The 18,586-nt window shown below is 44.8% G+C and overlaps 1 protein-coding gene across 1 annotated transcript in view; it reads left to right on the top strand.

Annotated features, from left to right (window-relative positions):
- EFEMP1 (EGF-like fibulin extracellular matrix protein 1) overlaps positions 1-17,834 on the top strand; it is an 84,633-nt gene extending 66,799 nt beyond the window's left edge. Inside the window, exons 7-12 of the mRNA XM_084829284.1 lie at positions 419-538; positions 10,017-10,136; positions 12,173-12,292; positions 13,449-13,572; positions 13,688-13,883; positions 15,099-17,834. Of these exons, the coding sequence (XP_084685410.1) occupies positions 419-538; positions 10,017-10,136; positions 12,173-12,292; positions 13,449-13,572; positions 13,688-13,883; positions 15,099-15,257 (839 nt within the window). The 3' untranslated portion in view covers positions 15,258-17,834. The remainder of the gene's footprint in view (positions 1-418; positions 539-10,016; positions 10,137-12,172; positions 12,293-13,448; positions 13,573-13,687; positions 13,884-15,098) is intronic.
- The last annotated feature ends 752 nt before the right edge of the window (positions 17,835-18,586 follow it).

Here is an 18,586-nt window from a genome sequence, read left to right as displayed (position 1 = left end):
AAGCTACAATATGCTGCCATTTTTGGCCATGCTGACCACCAGAATGCAGCCCCCAAGAATTCCTCCAAAATAGAATTCAGCCCTTGGGCTGAAAAGAAATTCAACATCCCTGTTATTACAGGTGGACAGACTAGAGGATCTTCAGCTTCCTTCCTGACCCATTCCTCTTCCTTCTTCATCCCTTTTTCCTTTTGCATTGCATCTATTATACTGTAAGCCTATTGGCAGAGACTGTACAGTGCCTAGAACATTTTTAACCACTGTACAGTGCCTAGAACATTTCAGGAGCTATATAAATGATGAATAACTGTCATCATCATTGCACCACAGTGCTGGCAGTAGCTTTTTTTTTTTTCTTAACTACATTTTTGTAATGATTTTTTAAATTTAAACAAACTGTGCTCTTATGGCAACCCAGACATAGATGATTGCATGATCCGTCCGTTTTGCCATCATCGGTGTATCAACACTCCCGGCTCCTACTACTGCCAATGCAACGCCGGTTTTCAGTTAACAGCTGACAACCACACGTGCACAGGTAAGCGCCTTTCAATTACTTTCTGCAGAAGTGGGCACCTCTGGACTTAGAAAAGCTTCCTCGCTGCCAAAATTGTCCAGGCAAATCAATGGAAAAAGCAGAGAAGTCCCATCCTGTCGAGATTGGATTAATAACCTCTGGGAGCTTAGGGCGGTCATCATGTCTAAAATTACCTGTCAAATCTAGGAACGCAAGCACCGAAACTGTGCTGACAGTTCCCTCGATATGTGGTTTCCATTTCTTTTCTTTTATAGAATCTCCCGAGCAGGGGGTGGGATGGTTGCACCCAGATCACTTCAAATGTCTGGCCCTTTGCTGACAATGGTGGACTTGGATGGCTTTTAGACATTTCTTTTAACGTTGGTTGATTATTACATTTATTTTGGTAGTTGTGATATTATTCTCAAGGTGATCCTGTCTATGTAATGCATTCATTATTTCTTAAACTTAGGGATGCAACCTGATTTAAATAAATTTTAATTTATTTGATTCTGAGGGTTAAATTCCCTCAGAGAAAGGAGACGGAGCGGCTGGCTTGAGGAGTCCTCCTCAAGCTATTGGAAAAGGCGAGGCTGTTGAGAAAGGAAAAGACAGCTCAGCGTGTGTGTCTGTGTGTCAGTGGTGTGTGTGTGTATGTGAATGAGGTAGGGGTGTGTTTGTGTTTGTTTGGGGTCGATGAAAGAACCGAAAATGGTTCTCCACCTCTGGGTTAATTGACTAGACATTGCAGCCTTCCTAAAACTGAATAGCGGTAGTGTTTTTAGAAAAGGCAAATCTTGACATTTACCACATTTGGTTGTATCCGGTGTCCCACAACCAGCAGTGTGTTGTCAAGTAACAGCAGGTAAACAGGCCTTCTCAGTAGTGGCACCTGCCCTCTGGAACACTCTCCCACATGGGGTCTGAGAGTCAGAAACTGAGGTGAACTTTAGATGATGCTTCAAGATGTACCAGTTTACTCAGACGTCCCCTGATGTGTAATTGCACTGCTCTGTTTTACTGTTTCTGTAATGTTTTTAATGTACTCTTTATTTTATATTGTTTTTATATTGACTTTTATATTGCATTTTATATATTTCTTATGCAAACCACTTAGGGAACAATCCTGTAGTCCCCAGACATTGTCTGAGGGGCCATAGGATAGTGGAGATTCCCTTCTCTGAGGTCAGAGACAACACTGATCTCAGATGAGGGGGTCAGAGATCTGACCCCCTGACCCTGGCCCCTCTCAGTAGATGAACCATCCCACCATCTGTTATACTGGGGACCCTTTTCAGAGCAGGCTTTTTCAGTCACTCAGTGATAGGGCATCTGCTTTGCATGCAGAAGGTGTAAAGGTCAGTCACTGGTATCTCCAGTTAGAAGGGTCAGGTGGAAGGTGATGGGGAAAACCGCTGCCCAAGACTGGAGAGGTACTGCCAGTCAGAACAGACAATATCGGGCTAGCTGGACAAATAAGCCGACCTTGTGTAGTGCAGCTTCCTATGTTGTGGAATTGGTTATCTGCTGAGTTTCATTTATTGCATTTCTGTACCACCTAATAGCCAGAGCTCTCTGGGCGGTTTACAAAGATTAAAAACCATTAAAAATACATAGTGTAAAAACCATGTACATACAAACATATAAATGGACAGCACACACAGATTTATCTAAAACAATTTTAAACAGTCAACAATAATCAGGACCTGATTAAAACCTCATCATATGCTGCCAAATGCCTGAGAGAAGAGAAAGATCTGAAAGTGGCACTGAAGAGATAAGAGTGTTGGCTTCAGGCAGGCCTCATCGGGGAGATTGTTCCATAACTGGGGGCCACCACCAAGAAGGCCCTCTCCCTTCTTGCAGCCTTCTGAACTTCCCTCTGAGGAAGCACCTGGAAGAGGGGCTTAGATGATGAACATAGTTTATGGGTAGGTTCCTGCCAGGAGAGGCGCTCCATCAGGTATTGCAGTCCTGAGCCATATAAGGCTTTATCGCTTAAAACCAGCACCTTGAATCGGGCTTGGAAACATACAGGCAGACAGTGCAAGTGGGCCAGAATTGGTTCATCAGATTCAGGTTCTTGACTCATTTAAATGAACTGTGAAGACCTTTTTTATTTAGACAAACTTTCTGTCGCTAATGTGCTTTATGGTTTTATCTGACCTTGCCTGCCGCACATTTTCCATTCATCATCGTTCCTTTGGTTAATTTGCTTTATTGATTTTTATTGTTGTTTCCATTGTTGCTCCTTGCCTTGAGAGTCCTTGGTGGATTACAAACCTTCTAATATGCAAATAAATAAAATTAATCATCTTTGGCATGGAAACAGCGTATTGCCCTGAGCAGCTTACAGAAATTTAAAGTTACGTTTGCTGTTTAATGTACCAATGAAAACCAGAAATAATAACGACAAATTTCAATACGAGCAGCTAAAATACTTTTTAAAAAAGATAATCAGCCAGCACAGTTTAGTCTAACAGCAGTTATTAAGGCTGCAATCCTATGCATGTTTAGACAAAAAAAAGTCCTACAACTCTCAGTATCCCCCAGCCAGGATTGCTGGGAATTGTAGGACTTTTTTCTGTCTAAACATGCATAGGCTTCTGCTGTGAGTTAGCTGACCATAGTTCTAATACACCAGGGGTGTTGAACTTCAGGTCTCCAGATAGCCAGGCCACATTCCCTGCCTCTGCCCGATTTCCCCTGGCTGCCAACCATCTGGTGATTTCCCAGGTTTTGAGCGGGGGGTTTTCCTCCCATTTTAAGAGGTTGAAATGCCTCTCCTAAGTTTTAATTCCTGGCAGTAAATGCTGAAAGCTTTTCAGCCCCAACCGTTTTGACTTTGACCCTACCCACCACTGGAGTACAGCCCCTGAAAACTTCTCCAAGATTGTCTGTATAGTCCCACTACATATAGAGACTGTATACATGTATGGTTAGGGGTCCTGCAACAAGCCTAGAGTTTGTACACACACAGGCGCTGTATGCAGATGGACTCGTGACCCCTCTGTAAGTTGAAGGGAGGGGCTTGCTGCCCGTCTCCCACAATCCAGATTCATGCGACTATCTGAACAGTTTCTTTGTTGTTCAGTCGTTCAGTCGTGTCCGACTCTTCGTGACCCCATGGACCATAGCACGCCAGGCCTTCCTGTCCTGCGCTCTCTCCCGGAGAGTGCTCAAGTTCATATTCATTGCATCGGTGATGCTATCTAGCCATCTTATCCTCTGCCGTCCCCTTCTCCTTTGGCCTTCTGTCTTTCCCAGCATCAGGGTCTTTTCCAGAGAGTTTTCTCTTCGCATTAGGTGGCCAAAATATTTGAGCTTCAGCTTCATTATCTGTCCTTCCAATGAGCACTCAGGGTTGATTTCCTTTAGGATGGACTGATTTGACCTCCTTGCAGTCCAGGGGACTCGTAAGAGTCTTCTCCAGCACCACAGTTCGAAAGCATCAATTCTTCGGCGCTCAGCCTTCCTTATAGTCCAGCTCTCACAGCCATACATTACTACTGGGAAAACCATAGCTTTGATTAGACGGACCTTTGTCGGCAAGGTGATGTCTCTGCTTCTTACTATGCTGTCTAGGTTGGCCATAGCTTTCCTCCCAAGGAGCAAGCGTCTTTTAATTTCATGGCTACAGTCACCGTCTGCGGTGATCTTGGAGCCCAAGAAAGTAAAATCTGTCACTGCTTCCATTTCTTCCCCTTCTATATGCCAGGAAGTGATGGGGCCAGATGCCATGATCTTAGTTTTTTTAATGTTGAGTTTCAAACCAGCTTTTGCACTCTCCTCTTTCACCCTCAACAAGAGGCTCTTGAGATCCTCTTCGCTTTCTGCCATTAGGGTGGTATCATCTGCATATCGGAGGTTGTTGATAATTCTCCCGGCAATCTTAATTCCAACCTCTGATTCATCCAACCCGGCATTTCTCATGATGTACTCTGCATATAAGTTAAATAAGCAGGGTGACAATATGCAGCCTTGTCGTACTCCTTTCCCAATTTTGAACCAATCGGTTGTTCCATGTCTGGTTCTTACTGTTGCTTCTTGACCCTCGTACAGGTTTCTCAGGAGACAGGTAAGGTGGTCTGGTACTCCCATCACTTTCAGAATTTGCCACAGTTTGTTGTGATCCACACAATCAAAGGCTTTAGCGTAGTCAATGAAGCAGAAATAGACGTTTTTCTGGAATTCTCTTGCTTTCTCCATGATGCAGCGAATGTTGGCGATTTGATCTCTAGTTCCTCTGCCTCTTCTAAACCCAGCTTGTACTTCCGGTAGTTCTCGGTTTCTATGTGCATACAAACTGCATGCATATAGGCTCTGTACCTACATGCTGATCACGGTCCCTGATCATGGACTGTGCAACTAGCCTACAAGTCATGCAGGTGCAGACCATACAGGTGGCCTAGTGCAGCCTTAATGCAACCTGGTGCCCTCCAGATCTTTGGGACTACAACTCCCACCAGCCCCAGCCAAATAGCCAATGGTCAAGTATGGTAGAAGTCAGTGGAGGCCGGTGGCTCCGATGTCATCAGGGCAGCGAATCCGCTCCAGTTTCAGTCAGAACTCTAAAGGATCGATCCAAGGTGCTTCCACACCATGGATAGCTGCTTTAAGGTTCTGACTGGTCTGACTGAAACTGGAGCGAATTTACTGCCCCATTGACATCAGAGCCACCAGCCTCCACTGATGGAAGGCTGATCTAGTGAATGTGCATGAATTGGGGAGAGGGCTTGCTGCTGCAGTCCTAGTTGTCTGTTCCCCTTGCCCCGCCCACTCCACCCCACCCCACATATGCACATTCACTGTATGTGTGATTGTCATATGGCTCAGGAATTGTAGTTTGCCATGGTTCTGAATTTGTGGAATTTGGCAGATAAATCGGACAACAGGTGTTTAGTTTTTATTAAATTCATCCTCCACTAATCAAGAAAATGCTCTAGGCCGCCCAGCCTGGCTTTACAACCATAAATTTAAAACCAAATCTATTAAAAGTGGGAAAAGTGCCAAATTAACCCTATAGCATTAGTCATCACTATTAAAATATAGAGAACAATCTGTTACAAATATTCAGTTACCTTTACAGCAAAGAATGATGGGAGTGCCACAAAACAGATCACTAAAAAATTGCCTAAATAAAAAGATTTTTCCTTTCCTTCAACAAGTCAGCAAGTTTGGACACAAGACTGTGTGTGCTAAAGGAACAGTTTGCAGTTATTAGATATAGGATGCTGTGGATTTTTATTTTTATTTTTGCTTTTAAAGCCAGTTTCTAGTCCTTAAGGTTTTAGAGATATATTTTTTAAAATTCATGTGGTGTTTCACCCAATTGAGCAGGTGAAAATCACAGATCCCTGGGTTCCCAGTTCTAGCTATTGCTGTGCCAAACATTATCAAAAAAAGGTTTTGGGTGGAATTGGGATGGGGCCGATAGTGAAAGAAGGGGGAAAGCTGTCTTCCTTTTTTCACCTTTTGTGGGACAGCATTTCAAGTGGGACAGTGCTCACCAGCTCTCCTACTGCCACCCTTCAACTGCCAGTTGCCATTTTTATTTTACTTGTCCTTTGCCATGCCTCCCATGACAGCCGTTTTGTAGTGGTGCCCAGAACAGTTTCTCAGATTGCCAAATGTGCCCACAAACCAAAAAGGTTGCATAATCCTGTTCTAACCATTTGTTTCTCTTAGCCCTCATTTACTCAGCATGTTGTCTTCCCGCTGCACTGTTGTTTGCAAAAACATAGTTTGCAAACTGAGAGCACATATGCAAAATATTCAGATAATTCTGCATAAAAATCCAGCTTGCATATAGCCTTCTAGCCTGATCTAGCCTAGGCTGAGCACTTTGAAGTCCCACGGATACCAGTGGAGGAGTTAGGAGTGCGTAAAAGTCATTTACATTGAAATCAATGGGACCTAAATGTACAGAACTGTAGCTGGATTATGCCTTCATTTGAATGATCTTCATATCTAGGCACAATGTAGTATGATACTGTTTCCCTCAGCCCCCCACAAACCATGTTTTACATGTTCAATTAGCTTTCTGCTTTAAAAGAGCTAAATATTCAGAATAATTAGCACAGCTGAATAATTTGATATTAATTTGCATAACATGATTTATGACACCGCCGTCCCTTTTTCTTGGTGCAAAAATGTGGGAATTGTCATTTTTTCCCTCGGCAGAATACTACCTGCCACTTCCAATAAATATCAGAAAACAAAAGAAAACTTGAAATGCATTTTGTATTAATTGGCGTGATTTAAAGGCACTCTTGAACCTTTCTATTCCCGTGACAGTTCTGACTATATTACATCAACTGCAGAACCCACCATATGCCTGAGCAATGTTCTGAGCAATCAGAACAGCCATATCTCACTGCTAAGGTTCCTGCTAACATCTGCAAAAGCCTGGATGAAAGCAAGATGCAAAGTAAATAAGCATGGAGTGAGCCCAGCTTTGCAGCTGAAATGGCAGATGTTCATTCATATCAGCAAATTGGATATTGGGTCCACCACCCTTGCCCCTCCCCTATTCTTCAGATTGGCTATTCATCCTTATTTTATTTTTAAACATGTTTTAATAAAAAGTATTCCTTTAAAAATATGAATGAATTAGGTTATGGAAGAACGGAAAAATACATTTATAAATAAATACATTCTTTTTGTTAAAGTGCAAAACTGCCATGGGGATTGGTTGGGGGGGGGTGTTTCTTGATGACATCACAGCAAGCCAAGCAATCAGCACTGTGCACAGTTGAATTCCACTTGAAATTTGCAGCTGTTTTTTCCCAGAGCTTGACCCTTTGCACCTGAGGAGTACATTTAGGCTGAACATAGAGAAAGCACCTCCAGATCAACCCCACTGCTCTAAAAATGTGGTGTGTTTCTTCACCTGCAGAATTCAGACACATACAGAAATACACAGCAGCTTTTCTTTCCATTGGATCCCATCTGCAACTTGCACAAAAGACCCCAGGTCCACAGACAACGTAACTGGCAAACACCAGGACCTCAAATCTTTTTCAAAATCTGGAGCTCCTTTCCCCAACCTAGCGCCCTCCAGATGTGTTGGATTACAGTTCCCATCATGCCCCAGCCATCCATTGGCCATGGGATTTGTAGTCTGCCGCATCTGGTTGAGGATTATGGGACCTCTGGGTCCCAACACCTCTGGGGGACATATCGTTGGGAAAAGCTGGTCTAGAGAGTCACGACTTATTGCATTTCCACTGATTCTAGTAAGTCAACCAGTGTCATGAGGAATGAAGCATGGTCTGCAAAACTCCACCCCCTACAAAACTCAAGTTTTATCTGTTCAATATCTCTCTTTAGGGCAGGGGTAGAGGACCTCAGGCCTAATCTGGCACACCCAGAGTCCCAACCCACCCACTTGAAGTTCTCCAGATGGCCACGCCTTCTTCCCCTCTCCCCCAACCACTGGTCATTTGGTGGGTTCACAGCTTTTGTGCAGTTTCCCCCCACTGTAAAAGGTTGAAATGCCTCTCCTAAAGCATAGTGACTGTCAGAAGTCTGACAGCTCAGAATCAGAATGGGAACAGCCAGAACAGAGAGAGGCGCCCTCCCTAGCGAGCCCAGGTACGGCGATGCTTAGGATTATTATTATAATTAGCTAATTATTATAATTATTAGGGTTATTATATTATAATAATTATTAATATTATTAATATTATTAATTATTAATTATTATTAATTATTAATTAATTATTATTAATATTATTAATTATTATTAATTATTAATTATAATTAATTACTAGGGTTATTATATTATAATATAATTATTATAATTATTATTAGATAATAAGCCTCTCCTAAAGCATAGTGACTGTCAGAAGTCTGACAGCTCAGAATCAGAATGGGAACAGCCAGAACAGAGAGAGGCGCCCTCCCTAGCGAGCCCAGGTACGGCGATGCTTTTTTCCCAAGACTTTGACACACAGTTGGCCCAGCCTGAACGGCTCCCCTGTTCCTCTACCATGAGAACTCAGGTTTTGGAGGCAGGCAAGGGGAAACTCGACTTGAGGGATGCTAGGGTCAGTCACAGAGCAAAGCGGGAAAAGTTAGGGGCAGGGCTCAGACGTCCTGCCAGGTTGGCCACTCATGGAAGCCAACGTAGGAGGCAGCCACCCTAAGGGGGGGGCACCCCTGCGAAGCTGGTCTGGCCAAGAAGTTCATGCCCAGACTCCTGGCAACTTCTCTAACTTCCAGTTCATCTCTTTTATTGATATTCATAGATGTGTGGATTAGCTGTTTCACTGCAGTCTGAGAGTTTCCTAGAATCTGCATTTGTAAAGAAGCTTTGTTGTTGTTGTTCAGTCGTGTCCGACTCTTCGTGACCCCATGGACCATAGCACGCCAGGCCTTCCTGTCCTGCGCTCTCTCCCGGAGCGTGCTCAAGTCCATATTCATTGCATCGGTGATACTATCTAGCCATCTCATCCTCTGCCGTCCCCTTCTCCTTTTGCCTTCAGTCTTTCCCAGCATCAGGGTCTTTTCCAGAGAGTTTTCTCTTCGCATTAGGTGGCCAAAATAGTTGAGCTTCAGCTTCAGTATCTGTCCTTCCAATGAGCACTCAGGGTTGATTTCCTTTAGGATGGACTGATTTGACCTCCTTGCAGTCCAGGGGACTTGTAAGAGTCTTCTCCAGCACCACAGTTCGAAAGCATCAATTCTTCGGCGCTCAGCCTTCCTTATAGTCCAGCTCTCACAGCCATACATTACTACTGGGAAAACGATAGCTTTGATTAGACGGACCTTTGTCGGCAAGGTGATGTCTCTGCTTCTTACTATGCTGTCTAGGTTTGCTATAGCTTTCCTCCCAAGGAGCAAGTGTCTTTTAATTTCATGGCTACAGTCACCGTCTGCGGTGATCTTGGAGCCCAAGAAAGTAAAATCTGTCACTGCTTCCATTTCTTCCCCTTCTATATGCCAGGAAGTAAAGAAGCTAGCCCTTAACTAATAAAGTAGTGTTAGCCTCAAGCCTTGTTTCCTGGAGTGTGTTGATTGTGAAGGGAGAGGATGTAGGAATGGGACAGGGACAGGCAGTAAGGGCTTTAAGCTCTAATATGCAGGTATTTTTTGTATTTTAGCCTACCCATTTTGCCGTTGGACCCACCCCCTTTGCCTTCAGCCCCACCCACCACTGGAATGTGGACCCCAAAAGCGTCTCCAAAATAGAATTCCGCCCTTGGGCTGAAAGAGGTTCAACACCCCTGCCTTAGGGTTTCACCCATAATACCTATAATTGTGAAGTCCTCCATTCACAAAGTACCAAGGTTTACCTCCACTTGCAAAGGATGGAAGCAGGGCTAGGGAAAAATCTCTGCCGGAGAGAGCCTAGAGAGATGGACCGTGGTTCCCGAGCTACATAAATCCTGTGTAAATTGCATAAAGCGTACACAGGCCATTGGGTGAATGCACCTAAATACCCCACAGGAGAAGATCCAGCTATGTGTAAAAACTTTTCATGTTTCCTTCTTAGACATAAATGAATGTGAGACCAGCAACCCATGCGCACAACTGTGCTACAATGTTGTTGGTTCCTTCCTGTGCCAATGCAATCAAGGCTTTGAGCTAAGCCCTGACAGAATCAGCTGTGATGGTGAGTGACAGTTTTCTACATTGGTGGGATTCTCAAAGGAGATGGGATGGGATGGGATGGGGCCATTTCAGTTGGGTTTGGACATTATTGGTAAGGGCCAGAATGTCCTGCTCTAGATCGAGTCTTGGCTGTTTATAAGCAAATGCAGGAAGTGATACAATAGAATAGTCAAGTTGGCAAGCAAATGATCAAGCACACAGGGTTCAGTCCACGGAGGTTTAGGCTAAGGCAGGAGTGGTCAAAATCCAGGCAGAGGTCAGAACACAGTCAGTCAGTCAACGGGCAGGCGGCGGCGGCAGCAGTCAAGGTAACAAGCAAGAGATCAAACACAATAAATCAGTCAGGTACATTACACAGCCCAGAGGCAGGGTCATTAGGCAGTCCAGAAGGTCAGGAAGCAGAGCATCAGTCACAGGACACAATTCAGGAGGCAAGGTACACAGCAGAAACTGGATGGACCAAACTATTCCAGCACTGGCTGGGTTTCTAGTGAAGATTTTTAAGCCCAAAGCCAGCTGGAGCCCCACCCAAAGCATGCTGCAGCCATCAGAGCTCCCTTTCCAGAGCCTACTCCTGAAGAGTCCTTTTCTCCTGAGGAGACCTTTTCTGGAGGCGAGCACTCCTTCCCACAGGAGCCCCTGCTAGCCTGTCGCTTGAGGCAACAACACTCCTGGGGATCAGGGGGTGGCTCAGCCTCTGCCTCAGAGGCAGAGTCCCTCTCTCCTGACAGGGATGGCGCTGCAGCCACTTTCCCTGAGGGTTCAGGCTCCTGTGGGTCTGGTGGCAGTCCCTGGCCTGGGGTACCCTGGGCTTCTGGGCCTCCAGCTCCTACTCTGAGGAGGAGGACTCCAGTCAGGGCATGACAGAGAAACACAAGTGACTCCAGATTCTCCTCCTCCTTCCTATCCAGAGGTTTTTTAATGGGTCCTTTTGTTTTATCAGCAATCTTCTAATAGAACTCTAACAGCTATATTCACTGCCATCAGGTCCAACCCAAGTTAAGAACTTAAGTTTAGGGATGGCTGTCATAGGGAAATCTAGCCCTTTGGGGGCTTGCCAGATTTCCCCGGAGCTGCTGGCTCAGCTCGCATTTGCCCCCAAATTCTCTATTTACACAAATTGCCCAATATGTAAATATTTACACAAAATCCCCAACGTGGCATCTGCAAGTGCTATAGCACATTTACACAGGTTGTGTTTGTAATTTGCGCAAATTGCGGCCGTAATATGCTTGATTTTGCCCACATTGCACCTGCAACATGCGACCGCAATTTGCATAAATGGAGATTTGGGGGAGGGGATGACCCCAAAATCCACAAGCTGGCCTGACCTGACACAGATTAGGTCTGGCGAACTCACAGCTAAGCGAGCCAGAGTACAGGGGGCCGAGCTGCTGAAAGCTTGGTGAACTTTACCCCCACAGACAAATTCCTCTAACATCCCTACTTAAGTCCCATTGGTTTCAGTGGAAGAGACAAGCAGCCGCTTAAGTCATTCCTGTCAAAATCAGTGGAATCTAAAAGAACTTGACTTCGCATTGAATTGTGGCCAACCTGTGTGGAGTATGTTCTTCACATGCTCGATGTCTCAGGTGTATTCCCTGGCATCTCCAGTTAAAGGGTCTCACGTACCAGGAATAGAGCTGTGCACAAATCCCTCCATTTTCATAGCCCCATTCTCAGGTTGTGAGGAGGGGGGCATTTCAGCCATCTTTGGTGATGCAAACTTGAGCACCAGTTTCAAGGAGGCTCACCTGGGGCACCAGCGGTCCTCCTGGTGGCCTCCCCCTCCCCCCGAATGCCCCTTGGGAGTGACACTACATGAGGACATAGTGTTGTTTTCTGGGGGTGGTGGGGCAGAACTGCTCTGAGACGTCTACCGTGGCCATGAAACTGGCAGTTGTGGCAAAACGGGAGAAGCCAGTGATAAAGAGAGAAAAGATAAAGAGAGTTGGCAGGAAAGGGGCCATTTCAGCTCAGCACTGAAATTAGTTACAGCACTTTCTGTTGGTGGCTCACTCTGTGTCTGCTTTGCAGATGTTGATGAATGCAGAACTTCTAACTTCATGTGTCAATATCAATGTGTCAATGAACCAGGGAGGTTCTCTTGCATGTGCCCAGATGGATACCAGTTAGTCAGAGGAAGAAATTGTCAAGGTGAGTGTACCTCTTTTCGGACTTACACACATGCGTCATTAATGCTACCATCATCACCACCACCACCACCATCATTATATGATGATGATGCACCTAAACGTACACACTGAAAACACTTCCTTGCCACAAGAGTCGGTCTGTATGGTTGTGGAAGGACAGAACTGTCCTCCATTTTTGTATTTAGTTTTGTTTGTGGTTATTCTGTGGTTAAATCGTGTGTGCGCACATGTGTGTGTGCGCTGGTTAGTTTCAGCCAAAAGGTTAAAAGTGTAGTTACAATGCAGAGGTCAAGAAGTTTGCTCAGAAAGCTGGGAGACTGAAGTTTGCAGAAGGTTGAACAGAAGGTCAGAGGGGGGGAGAGAGAGAGAGAATGAGAATTGCAGGAGTTTCAACAGGAAAAAATATTTCTGCCTGGTAGAAACAGTGGAAAACACCACAGGAAGGAAAGGACAAAAAGGAGTGGGGAACACTATTTTGCCTGTTTTCCTTTCCACTCATGACAATGGAACAATTCTCATTAACATGGGAAGCGTAAAATGGGCTCAGACCAGGCTGTGCACAACATATGCCCACCACACCACGCCAGTCCCATAACGTGGCCCACCAGAGAGTCAGTAAACCTGTTTAGCTCCCTGCCTAGGACTGCAAAAATTGGGGGGTGGGGTCAAGATCTGGCAGGCTCTGGGTTGTTGTTCAGTCGTGTCCGACTCTTCGTGACCCCATAGACCATAGCACGCCAGGCCTTCCTGTCCTGCGCTCTCTCCCGGAGTGTGCTCAAGTTCATATTCAAACCCCATGGAACGTATCACAAGGCTAAAAAAAGGCTCTGGGTAGGCCTGACTTAAAATAAATGAGAGTCCAGCATACACAAAGTAAGCTGCTATATATCAGGGGCAGACAGGCTTCAGACTTGTGGACCTAATTAATTTTTTACTAGAACCCCAAGTTCCACTAACTGAAGCCAAGTGCAAAATAGTGGCTTGGGGAGCTAATTACTTGCTGCACCCTATGAAAGACGGCGGAGCTAATTACTTGCTGCACCCTATGAACCCTATCCTGGGATATCCTGAAGATTCAAATACAAATCTGCATCTGAATGACTCCAGTTGAAGGATCCTACCAGCAAAACCTTTGCTTCCTTTCTTTCCTGATATAGATATAAATGAATGTGAAGTGGGTAATGAATGCCGGGAAGATGAAATGTGCTCAAATTACAATGGTGGCTATCGCTGTTATCCAAGGAACCCTTGTCAAGAACCCTACGTGCTGGCATCTGAAAAGTAAGGGAAACCCACTTGTAGTTTCTTAACAAGCATAATTGTGGAGTTCAAAGCTGGTGTGCTTCTTTGCACATGGAAAGATTTCGTTTTTCAGTCGTTGTGGTTTGTTTTACAGTCGCTGTGTTTGTCCAGTGTCCAGCCCCGTTTGTAGAGACCTGCCGTACTCTATTGTCCACAAATATATGAGCATCCGCTCAGAGAGAACCGTGCCATCTGATATTTTCCAAATCCAGGCAACCACAATTTTCCCCAATACAATTAACACGTTCCGGATTAAATCTGGAAACGAGAACGGAGACTTCTTTCTGAGAGTGAGTATTTTGTGACCTCTGCTAAAGTTACTTTTCCCTCTGAGCCTGGTGGACATCAGGTACAATAAGTTGCTCAGAGCAACAAGCCAGGCCAGTCAGCAGTTTTCTGGGATTAGGAAGAACCCTATTGGCCCAATTGTGTCATTTGATCCCTGCTGAATTGGTAGCTGCACTACCAGCCTCTGGCCATGTGCAGTGGAGGCGCTGAAGCGCAACAGGAAGTCACCCTTCAGCTCTTTCCTTTGGCAAGCTGTCACAGTGGTGCAGAGAGTAAGGTGCCTTTAGTCCTGCTGTGTTTTCCATAAGGGTTCCATCCAGGCAACATACGGCGCCATACCTGCTCAGTTTCAATGGCAGAGTTGTATCATGTGCCTTTAGAACATTCTTTGCAGGGACTCTTTGTTCTTCTCCATCCATTTCCACCTTCTGCGCCTTATTGTTAACCTTGTCTACCTCTTCTACCATCACTGTTGCTGTATCTGCATTTCTGCAACAACCTTTCTTAGAACTGATCTACATCTTAAAAAAGAAACACATGGTATAGCCGTCCCCACCCCAAAAAACTGCATCACTTCAGAATTCTGGTGGAAGATCCCATGTTTGAATGCTTTCCCACCATATGCATTTGCTGCATGTAGAAAACAAGAAAATTGCTATGCTTCCCTGTTCTCCTGGCATGCTGGCTTTCCATAAGCAAGGCGTTTGGATGTGGGGAGCTTGGGATTTGAGTTAAAAAAATTCTACCCCATCAAAACAGCAATTTTCTCCCCCCACCCCGCTCCTTCGTTCCCTCCTGCCAGATAGTTGCATTGTTTAACTGAAAATACCTGCCCAGTTTGTTTGTTATTTCCTGTACCACTTCTTTATTTTGTAATTTAAAAATTGCCTAATTGCCACAGCCTTTGAGCAGGTTCTTCCTTTCCAGCTGAATGCTCTAATACATTTGGGACATGATCTACATATATTGCTGACGCAGTTTTTGCTTTTTCTACCAACTGAGTTTGGTGGAGTGATGTAAAAAATAATTCAATTCACCAGGAAGAATAAGTGCAATTTTCACAGGAATAATGAAACTGCCAAAATGCAGCTCCTATCCTAGTAAACATATTCCTTAAAGCAAACACAGGCATACATCTTTGAAAATTACTCAGGGTGGGGTTGGGTGGAAAGTCGCATGTTTCTAGATGAAAACTGTCCTATTTTATTTTCTTTCAGCAAACAACCCCAGTGAGTGCGATGCTGGTGTTGGTGAAGCCATTAACAGGACCACGAGAACATATCATTGACCTGGAGCTGCTGACAGTCAACAATATGAACTATCGGTCAAGTTCAGTGCTCAGGTTAACGCTAATTGTAGGACCATATTTGTTTTAGTCATCGCAGTTAAGTAATTTGCAAGCACCCAGAGCAGCCAAAGAAATATTCTCTTAAATGAAGCACTTACGACTTTATTTATAGATTTTACGTGGTGTGTTTGTTTTTGAAAGGGAAAGAAAAATCTCTATTAAGGAAATTAATACTTGTAGCCACGCTGTTATGCTTATAATTCAGAATTAGTGTATGTGTTCCGCAGTATAACCCGGGCATTTCCACTGTCTGTATAAAGTCTGCATTTCTCTCTTTTCTTACGATACCTGTATTAGTTGTCCACCTACAGCACAGTAGCTCAGCTCCCAGTAAAGGCATACAGTGAGGGAGCAAGATCACACCCTCGGGCCCTGCCTAGATTACCACATGTCCAGCAGAAGTTGAGAACAGAGCTCTGTGTGAATACAGCTGTATATGCAGAAGCTCTGTACACACCACTGGGACCCAGATCACGCAGATTTTCCACTCATTTGGAGGAGTCCACACCAGCCTTCCCCAACCTGGTGCCTTCCAACTGGAGGACACCTGATGAAGGCATCGAGCTCCATTCACACCTTCCACTGGACACCATCCAGGAAGAGCCAGTGTGGTATAGTAGTTAGAGTGCTGGATTCAGTCCCCACTTGGCCATGAAGCTCACTGGGTGACTCTGGGCCAGTCGTGGACTCTCAGCCTAACCTACCTCACAGGGTTGTTGTGAGGATAACATGGAGAGGGGGAGGATCATGTACACCGCCTTGGGCTCCTTGGAAGAAAGGCGGGATATAAATGTAACAAATAAAGAAATGAACACACACCAACTTCTGTTTCACTACATGAACAATGAGCACCGTATGTTTTTCGAATGTCTGTATTCATGTGATGTGGCATAGTGGTGAGAGTGTTGGACTGAAACTCAGGAGATCCGGGTTCTAGTCCCCACTCAGCCATGAAGTTCACTGGGTGACTTGAGGCCAGTCGTGGACTCTCAGCCTAATCTGCCTCACAGGGTTGTTGTGAGGATAACATGGAGGGGGGAGGACCGTGTAAGCCACCTTGGGTTCCTTGCAAGAGGAAAATAGGCGGGATATAAATGTAATCATACATTTTAAAAACTAAAATTTGCAGAGGTTGGGCATAGGGCCAGAGTGCCCAGCCTTACTCACTGCCCCCCGCCAACGCATTCAGTGCTTTTGTGTATTTGTTTTGAGTAAAGCTCATGGTCCTTCCACACAAAAACCCACTCCTGGTTACCCCATAAGCTTTCTCCGTTTCAGTAGCCTAATTTAAGGCACGGGGTCATTTGGGGGCGTTAAACGATCGGAGGTCAGTAATCCTTGCTGATATACTGCAAATCACCCAGAGATGTACCTCCTTCCCATCTCTGCCCTACTGCACTCCACCATGCTGTGGTAGAGCACATGCTTTGCATGAAGGTTGTCCTAGGTTCAATCCTATTTCAATGATCTCAGAGCACAGGGCTGGGAAAGATCCATTCTGCTGCCAGTCAGAATAGATGGACTACTGGCCTAGAAGAGGCTATATGGCTTCATATGTGGGAGAACCAGTTCTTTCTTCAATATAAGTGAAAGTTTGCCACTTGTCCCCATGGGGAAAAGTAACGTGCCTCTGGAAGGGGACTTGTGGAGTGGGGGGTTGCACCCCTCCAGGGCTCTTGCAATATAGAACATTCCTCTCTCCATCCATCCACAGACACACACACACCGCCTATCTCAATGAGGGGCATTTGGATGGCATATAATATATCCCTTTTTCTTTATAAGTGCCTTAAAAACACAGAGATCAGTTTAAAAAAGGCATAAAAAGAATTAATTCTTCGGGCACCTATTTGCTCTCATACTGAGTTTTTTTTTTTAAAACACATGATTTAGAACTTACGAGCACCATAAAGAGAAAAGAGTTTGCACTGGGCGTTTCCTGAGCTCCAGATACTGGGCAGATCTTTTATACTTAAACATACCACTCATTAACATTTTATCTTTTCCGAGAAAAATGGGACATAAGCAGAATGCTTTGCCAACAATGAGTGAAGCTCCCAATGGAAAAGAAAACATCATTTGGAGAAATATTTTTGTATATTTCTTGTTGCAGAGAACAATCTTTCTAATTCCTGAGCTAAGAGGGGGGTGGGTGGGGAGAGAAATATATGTTTGTATACTAACATCCCCTGATCTAAGAAACAGCTGCCTGTGAGTTCTTCTTCTTTGTTTTTGTTTTTGTTTTAATCATTTTTGGCTTAGTCTTGTGCATTTTCAGAATTTGGGATCCAAGAGCTCCCCTTTGTTAAGCTTTCTACAATACGACATTGCCTTATTCATCCCATCTCTCTCTCTCTCTCTCTCTCTCTCTCTCTCTCTCTCTTTCTCTCTCTCTCTCTCTGTTTTATAACTGAGATTTGCAACTCTAAATGTACAGTGTTCATTAAAAAAACAAATTTGCAGTAGGACCTGGAACTAAATGCATCCTTTTGTAATATGTAAAACTTTCTTGCGTTTCTTACCTAAAAATCCTACCAGTGAACTCTTTGATGTACATTTTTTTTAAAAAAAATAAATCAATAAATAAATATCCCTCTTTTTGTGGACTCGTCGTGTCTTGCAAGTTCCTTTAAGTTAAAAGACGGCTCAAAGAAACCAGATCAGCAGCTGGTATATGTCAGTGCTAATTTCACAGGAACACACAAGTTTACACCAGCTGTGCACTGACCACAGCTTATTGGTAAAGCACATGCTTCCATGTACAATCCAGAAAAAGGACCATAGGGACCCTAGCTGGGGAAAACTTCTGGGGAGCTGCTTCCTGTCTCTGTAGACAGGAAGGCATGAATTACCCGTCTGCCTGAATACAATGTAGCTCCCATTATCCAGGCCTGTAGGAGACAACTTTATACTAGGGGCCAATCTACATGGAACATTTACGCTGGTTCTATTGTGCCACCAAGATGATCGTGTCAGGTGACAGACGGCTCTCCCCGTAACAGGCACGCTTTTTCAAGCTTTAAAAAACGTGTTATTGCAAACGTGTTTGGTGATGGATTTTCCCGTCATGGCGGCTTGAGCACGGTTTGAAAGTTGTGTGACCTGAACTGCCTTCATTGCAGGCTGGGGGAGAGCAGCGCTGATTGGGCGGAAGGGAAAGTGGCATCATTAAAGGGTGGACCAGCCTCAGTGTGGCTTTGGAGTCTGTGTGACCTCAACTAGCAATACTGCCTTTGGCGTGGGCTGCAGGGTGCAGCACTGATATGAGGAAGGGAAAGCTGCATCGTATCCAGAGAACCAGACCTGTGCATGATCGTGCTTTGTTTTCCCGCAAATGAGCCTGCAGTTTGGGATGAC

This window comes from Heloderma suspectum, chromosome 1 (assembly GCF_057233095.1).
Source record: "Heloderma suspectum isolate Gila_16-S chromosome 1, 16-S_ref, whole genome shotgun sequence".
In the NCBI taxonomy this organism is placed as follows: domain Eukaryota; kingdom Metazoa; phylum Chordata; class Lepidosauria; order Squamata; family Helodermatidae; genus Heloderma; species Heloderma suspectum.
This window is presented reverse-complemented; position numbering and strand designations above follow the sequence as displayed.